The following is a 7,696-nucleotide window of genomic DNA, read 5'->3' as shown; positions in this document are numbered from 1 at the left end:
ACAAATGTGATTTGACTGTGGCAACCTATATTTGCAGCATTGTCAAGATTCTGTTTCAGGCATTTATGCATAGTGGATTGTATAGTCCACCAGACTGATAAACCTGCCAGGTCATGTGACTAAATCCCTGCAGGTGTGTAACTAATCTGAGAATCATGGCAAGGTGGGAAAACACCTCAGACTGATTCTCCCATTGTAACACCACTAAAATCTGCCCCATGTTAACTCGTTACTTCATCATCTGATGTTTTACCATAACCACTGATCAGTGTGTACACAGCATATTGTTATAACTGGGATTGGTGCACTTAGTTGTAAGGTGCTTTATACTGTAGCTTAAAGACCCTACAATAATACAAGAAAACCCCAACAATAATATGACCCCCTATGAGCAAGCTGGGAAGGAAAAACTCCCTTTTAACAGGAAGAAGCCTCCAGCAGAACCAGGCTCAGGGAGGGGCAGCCATCTGCCATCCATACACACTGGTCTTTAATTTTGCACATTTACATAACATGTGGAACAATATGACCATGTTGGGCCTTTAAAATATTGGAGCTGTTCTGAGGAAAACTCTTTAACAGCTGTACATACGCTGCTTGTTTTATAAGTGCTTACAAACCAAGATGACTGTGACCCCTTGGATTCACTTAACATTGAGTACTTATTTTATACAGTGATTTTCAGCTGAAGATTTAAACTCCAGCTTTTACATAAATGAAAGCGAGTAAAATGTCTGTTTCCATTAGACGTATGTAGAAGTATGAAGCTTTTACTTATATAATATGTACTAATGACGTCCCTCTAACAGGCCGTGAGGGGCTTTAGCTGGAGTATTTTACACATGTGTAAGAAAATCATTTAGTAGTGATGCAAGGTATTACACTAAATCAGTCTGACTCCTCACCTTGGACTGATTTTTGTGTTGTCCCCTTTTAATATAAAAAAGTGAATATAGAAAAACCTGATGAAATTATTACCAGATTGATCTTATTTGCCATTTTTACAGTAAGTTCACATTCTTTTGTGTTCATGTTCTGATTGGCTGAATTGAGTCATGGCTCATTTTAAAGCAACATTTTTACAGTCATTATTTAAAAAAACATGAACCACTTATTTATAAATAATCACTGAGATGAACACGAACTGTTCGTAAACTTCAGTAGAACTACAGGACTGCATTTTGTGAATTATAAGTAAATGCTTTAGTGGCCCAGATTCTGATGACAGAGGCAGCAACAGCGGACAGTATGTATTTTTACAAAAGGGAACATTTTCTTTCAATAAAACCTGAATAGTGCAGTCACATTCTCAAATTTGTTTTCCTAATTTGACCATGAAGCTTTGTGGTTTCTGGACACTTATTACAAAAGCTCATTGGGCAGACTGAGAAAGACTTACCAAATGTCAGTCTTGAGCATGTATGGTTGATTTAAGTTGGATACTGACACAAAAAGTGCTCACTGTCTTCCAGAACAAGAGATCCACAATATGGATGTGCAGCCGACAAATCTGCAGCAACTGTGTGATGCTCTCATGTCAACATGGACCATCTCTGAGCAATGGTTCGAGCAGAATTAAAGCCGTTCTGAAGGTAAAAGAGGGCCCATCCTAATCCTTGTAAAGTGTACCTAATAAAATACATAATCACACATTATATAAATACAAAGAAAGGTTTCAGTTGTTTAACATGGAAAATAATAGTAGAAAAGCTTAAGATATGCAGCTAATGATTGTTTATACTGCAAATCAATATTTTATTGATATGTATAAAAATCCAAAAGCACTGAAAAATATGCTCGACAGATTCACTGACATCCTTAAATCACTTGCTTTGTGTGACCAACACAAAGCAACAAAACTGAAAGATATCCCATTTGCACATCCCACTGAATCCCACGGTCACTGCGAGTTCCTTTTCAAATTGCTGTAAATTGTAAATAAAAGCACAATGCACTCATTTGCAAATCATTTAAACACTGTTATATGTGCAAATAGTACAAAGACAAGTTCTAAAATGTTGCACATACATATACGTATATATATATATATATGTATGTATGTTTGTGTGTGTGTGTGTTAGTTAAGTGATAGAAACAACAAAAAACTGGAAAAGCTGTGCGTTGCTAAAAGACTCTGAGAATCTGGAAAAAAAGAAATGTCTGCACGTGCGTCAGTGTTGGAAACAATTATTGAATGGCTGTTATTTTCAGGCCCGCAGGAGGCACTGCATTTTAATACAGAACATTCTGCAGCAGAAGCGACTGCGTGAGCTCAGAAACATGTTCTGAAATCCATCACCAGTGATTGTGGTAGGAGTACGGATGCCAAACCTGGCCTTCCTTTAGTCCAGACAAAACATCTGGCAGCATATAAAATAATATATGACAAAGTTGGCACTTAACTGCTTAATTCTCATATCAAGCAAGCACGATGAAACATTTTGTCTTCTCTGATTGCCAAACACTTAAAAGTGTTAAAAAAAGAAAAAGAAAAAAAAAAGAAAGAGGTGATGCAACACAATCACAACTTTTTTGTAACCAGCTGGCATCAAATTCCAAGTGGAAAATTATTGCTTTATCCACATAAAATTCAAATTCTGTTTCACTTGTCTTTGCTTTACTTTTAATTTACATTTTTTTTTAAATGATTAGCAAATCATAGCATCATGTTCTTATTTATTTTACAGCTCATCCTATACCCATTTACGTGCACCACTACACAGTTCATATGTTATCAGTGATTTGTGATTATCAGTCGGTTGCTTATGGATTAATCAACTACCTGTTTCAGCCCTAAAGTTGTTTACAGTGAGAGTCAAATTGAAAACACCCCGAAAGTATAACGCATATACACATCCTCAGCACAGACGGGCACAGCACACAGCGTTACGTAAAATCTGTTTTGTATTACAAGTCTTCCAAACTGACAGCTGGATTGGCAGATTTGTCCAAAGAGAGAAATACAATTATGGTAAGTCAAAGAATGTCACATTTTAGAAAGGGAAAAAAACTAAACAAAACAGCTAGATAATACATACAGACATGGCTTCCATTCACTGAACCAGAATTGCAGTGGGTAAAGTTATTCTGTTGTTCTTCTTGGAGTAGTACCTCAAGAAACGGCCTGAATCTGACCCTTTGGACAGCAGGTCGAGGACAAGCGAAGCTTCCTTACAGTAAAGTAGGAAGAAGCGCCTCCCATTCTCAGCACAAGTGAAACTAGACTGTAAATTGAAAACTGCTAGAAAAGTTCTGATTGCCATCATGACTCACTGCAGAGGAAGTAGGGCTCATGAGTTGGCACAGTCACAGATTTCTTAGGAAGGCACTTGACACGGGGTCACGGCGTCCCCCATGCAGCGACAGCAATGCACTAAGGTCCTCGTTTGTGCACACTGGGGAGGGACACCGTCAGCTAAGTGCAAGTTCCACGATAAATCCACTTTCACCAAACCAGAGACAAGGGGGGAGGGTGGGGAGAAAACAAATAAAAATTTGCTGGCAAAAGAACTCCACCACAGTCCACGGCTTCAGTATTAGCGGGTGGGTCTGTGCCTCTGGGATCACACTTTACTGTCTGGAGAGATAACGTGACATTGATTCGAGCAACCTGTCCAAGGCTTGAGTGGTGACTGATAATTTAATCAGATTTGTATTTTTTTTTTTTTAAACACTTTCAGGCCTTCCAAAAAACCAAAAGACCCTAAAGGTAAACAATCCCATTTAAGCCTAGGGATTTGGTGTAGTAGCCCCAAAACACAAGAAGAACCAGTCTCCGAGACAGAAGACCCCAGCCCAGAAGATATAAACAGTACAACTGAAAAGAAGAAAAAACACAAAAATAACCAGAAATCACGTGTCTCTTAGGTTTCACAATAAGACATCCCCACTGAGGCACATTTCCAGAGAAGTGTCATATACAAAGCTATAAAAAAATCCCAAACATTCAAGTACTTTTTCATGTAAACACTTTTCCAGAATATGATACATATTTGATTGTTGTCGTGGATTTTGTGTGTGTGTGTCTGTTTGTGTGCAACAATAAGACAACAGTGTGAGGAGAGAGAATACTTTTGCAAAAACAAAACAAAAAAGAAAGCCTGCAGGACAACTTTGAAAGCTCAAACAGCCCAGATGCACAGTTTCTGTTTGTTTGTTTGTCTTTTAGAGCACGACACATGAACAGCACTTGTCTCCACCGCTGGGGACATTTGTATAGTTCATCTGTCTGACTATCTCTGCAAACAGTTCGTCGACTGATCCTTTATTTTTGGCTGAAGTTTCCATAAACGGGCAGTTCCACTCTTGGGCCAGAGCTTTGCCCTCCCCGGAAGACACCTCTCTCTCCCCCTCCAGGTCCACCTTGTTTCCCACCAGGATCATGGGCACCCTCTCGTACCTCTTTACTCGGATGATCTGGTCTCTCATGGGCTTGATGTCCTGAAAGCTCTGCTGGTTCACCAGGCTGTAGACCAGAATAAAGCCCTGGCCGTTCTTGATGTACAGGTCTCGCATGGAGGCGAACTGCTCGGTCCCCGCCGTGTCCAGGATCTCCAGCACCGACGGGGACGAGTCCACCTCGATCTCCTTCCTGTAGAAATCCTCTATGGTGGGATCGTACTTTTCGATGAAGGAGCCCGTCACGAACTGGACCGTGAGCGCGGATTTGCCGACTCCGCCCGACCCCAAAACAACCACTTTGTACTCCCTCATGGCCGCGGAGAGGTATATGTATATATATTCTTAAAAAATAAAAGGCAGACACCTCCTTTTCCGCGACGAAGCCTCCTCACTCTGCCACCCGCTGGCCAGCCCCGATGTTTTCAAGCCGAGCAGGCTGAGAAGGCTGCCCTCTGGCTCGGATAGGATTCAAATCCCACGCCGGCAAATCGCCCTCTCGTGCGCTGTAAGGGCCGCGGAGCACGGATCCGGGGAGAATGGCCGCTCCTGGGCATCAGCGGGCTCAATTAAGACACATTTTTGATAGCGCTGTATTGTGCAACGGCGGCCGTGAAGCGTGATCGCTTCACTGCTCTTGCATGGCGTTTCCTGCCCACATCCTGAGCAGCGTCAAAAGCCGAGGCTTCAGTTCCGTTTTCTTAAAGGAGCCGACACCCTTCAGTCACAGCAATCAGATGACCAGACAGAACGATACTGCAGTCGTATGCACGTCTGTGGCCCGATCGGCGTGACCTCTGCCCTCATATTCATATTCACGGTCACTGCTCGCAGCTGTAGACTCTGTAATTATGTGTCTAGTAATGGGATTATCCAGTTAGTCGGTAATCGGTGCGCATATGTCAGTGTGCGCCATGTGCGCCACATGGGCATAGATACATAGTTAACTGATCACAAAGGAAATCCAGTAGCTTGCAAAGCACAAAACCTGAAACATAACAGGGCAGCAGTGAAGTGACGGAGTCACATCACTCAGCGCTGGCCCAGGGTGTTTGCATTGTATGCTTTGTGTGTTAAGTGTAGGTATTGCAAAGGGTGTAATTATACACCAACAAGCAGTATGCACAATGCAAGAGTTGTAACCACTTTGCATAGTTTATAGGGAAACGCTGGCACTGTAATCACACAAAATAAAATAAAAACGACTAAAATAAAATGTCAATGTGCATATGTATGGGGCTGCTAATGTGCTGCTAATCACAGTTACGCTGAAAAGTCAGTGTTTCTGTGTCTCCGCCCATTCTGTGATACACTACAGAGCTGTGTGGCTCTTCTGTGCACTTCAAAATTCCCACATTTTCTTCCAGTTCTGTTTAAATAAATGCAAATGCAGGTGAATCATGGGTCATTTGTTGTTCCCCATCAACTGCTATAACCTGAAAAGATCAAACCATCATGAGGATGTACGTCATAGCAGGGGCGATTTTAGCCCATTTTGGGGGGTGTTTCAGCACCCCCAAAATGAATCAAAGCACCCCCAAAGATTTCTTACTTTTCTGACAAAATTTGCTGTTTGTGTGACACACTACTAAAAATATAAAAAGCACACAGTACTTGGTTGAGACGTAACATTTTAACTACAAAAGTATAGATATCCCCCCCTCCCAAAATGGTTTGTTCCAGCTCGGCTCTCCCCTACTCTGGCTCTAGCGCCGTTGCTGCCAGAGCGATGTTGACTGAGACACAGTGGAGCAGAGGTTTAAGTGCCTGGCTTAAAACAGGACATATTAGCTGCATTTAACCTTCAGTTACTCTTTATATAGTTAGGTAGGAGTCAGGTTATGTTTCTTTTTAGCTAAAAAAAACAACAAAACATTACACCCAGGTAACCTAAACATGTGTTTTTAACCCAGGAGCCACATTCAGGTAAAAGTGTAAGAACAAATGATCCGTCAATCAAGAATAATGTTGGATCAGTGTTTCAATATTTATATCTTTTATTAGATGTACATGTGGTTTGGTTATTTGCCTTTTGGTTGAAAGTACACTGAGAGAGGACTTTTTTTTTATTAGTGATCTTAGAGAGATGGTAAAATTATGATGACTGATGACGGAAACGAAGACAACAGAGGATGAGGACAGGGAGGAACAGGGGTTTAAATGCACCAAGGAGACAGTCAGAGAGAACTCGGGACAACTGGAGACATTTAAGGGTGCAGGGACTGACAGAGACAGTGACGTCTCACCGTGACGAGTAAAGTTTATCTTGCCTGGCTGAGCAGCTCTCTGGGTGCTCAGCACCCCCAAAGCTCTGATCCTAGAATCGCCCCTGGGTCATAGGAAGTACAAATCACACAACACTGTTTTTAAAGCCTAAATCAACATAAATAAGACACATATGTTCAGATAGAAACCCTTAGACTGTCCACAGTTATATAAAAAACCCTTCTCGCTCTCTGTTGGGTAACTTATGTAATGTGAAAGTGTTTTGGGCTCCTGTTGATACCAATTCCTCCTGCTGTCTGCTTCTGAGTGCACAATGACCACAAGTTAGACCCTTGGACAAATTCAGGGAATACTGACTTACACGCTGGCTACACTAGTGCAGGTCTTAGTGGGGTTTCCTGAATAATTTGCACAGAAACCAAAAAACTGATAACTCTTATGCACCAATAACGTGTCTGTGAGCCCAAAGTTGGAACCTCTGACCGCATCAGTGGCTGAGGGGCTACTACAAGTCCATCATTGATAGATAGATGGAGCTCATGGAACCTATCCACATCCAACTTCCCCCATTGGCTTTCAAACCTGTCCAAATACAGGCTACTTCTTGAAAGTCTAAGAGGAAGCAGGAAAGCTGTGCACCAGCTCTGTGTTAGCTGCAAGGTATCTGACATGCGGAACACAGCAGGGCTAACTATGGTGAGATTTAAATTCTAAAGTGTGCAAACATCTTCCTGTTAGGTGCTCGTGGCGTGTAATTTACACACACTCACTCTCCATAGGAAGGGAACTACATGCACTAGGAAGCACAGGTCTTTATGTGAGATTATATAGGTGTCATTCAAAAGCACCACTATCATTTCTGACCCAGATAATACACGCGATCTCATGAAAATTGCCTTGAGCACAATTAATGCAATCTTCAACATGTCATATATTGCTCTCCACGGAGCTGCTCCAGAATTGTTATCTTGATGGCCTCGAACCCTTGAGGAGAAGACAGCTGTAATGACTATAAGCTGTCCTCTTCACCTAAGAAATCCCTGTTAAAAGTGAAATCAGATGATGAGGTGAT

The 7,696-nt window shown here is 41.7% G+C and overlaps 1 protein-coding gene across 1 annotated transcript; it reads right to left on the bottom strand.

Annotated features, from left to right (window-relative positions):
- Positions 1-3,306: 3,306 nt before the first annotated feature.
- On the bottom strand, positions 3,307-7,662 carry LOC146497824 (ras-related protein Rap-2b-like). Its single transcript, XM_085142108.1, has one exon. It carries the CDS (start codon positions 4,711-4,713, stop codon positions 4,165-4,167), a length of 549 nt encoding a protein of 182 aa, XP_084998234.1. The 5' UTR covers positions 4,714-7,662; the 3' UTR covers positions 3,307-4,164.
- Positions 7,663-7,696: the final 34 nt, after the last annotated feature.

This window comes from Neolamprologus multifasciatus, chromosome 18 (assembly GCF_963576455.1).
Source record: "Neolamprologus multifasciatus chromosome 18, fNeoMul1.2, whole genome shotgun sequence".
In the NCBI taxonomy this organism is placed as follows: domain Eukaryota; kingdom Metazoa; phylum Chordata; class Actinopteri; order Cichliformes; family Cichlidae; genus Neolamprologus; species Neolamprologus multifasciatus.
This window is presented reverse-complemented; position numbering and strand designations above follow the sequence as displayed.

Excerpts from the sequence above, each read along its gene's own strand:
- LOC146497824 (XM_085142108.1), bottom strand. The coding sequence starts at position 4,713 with ATGAGGGAGTACAAAGTGGTTGTTTTGGGGTCGGGCGGAGTCGGCAAA.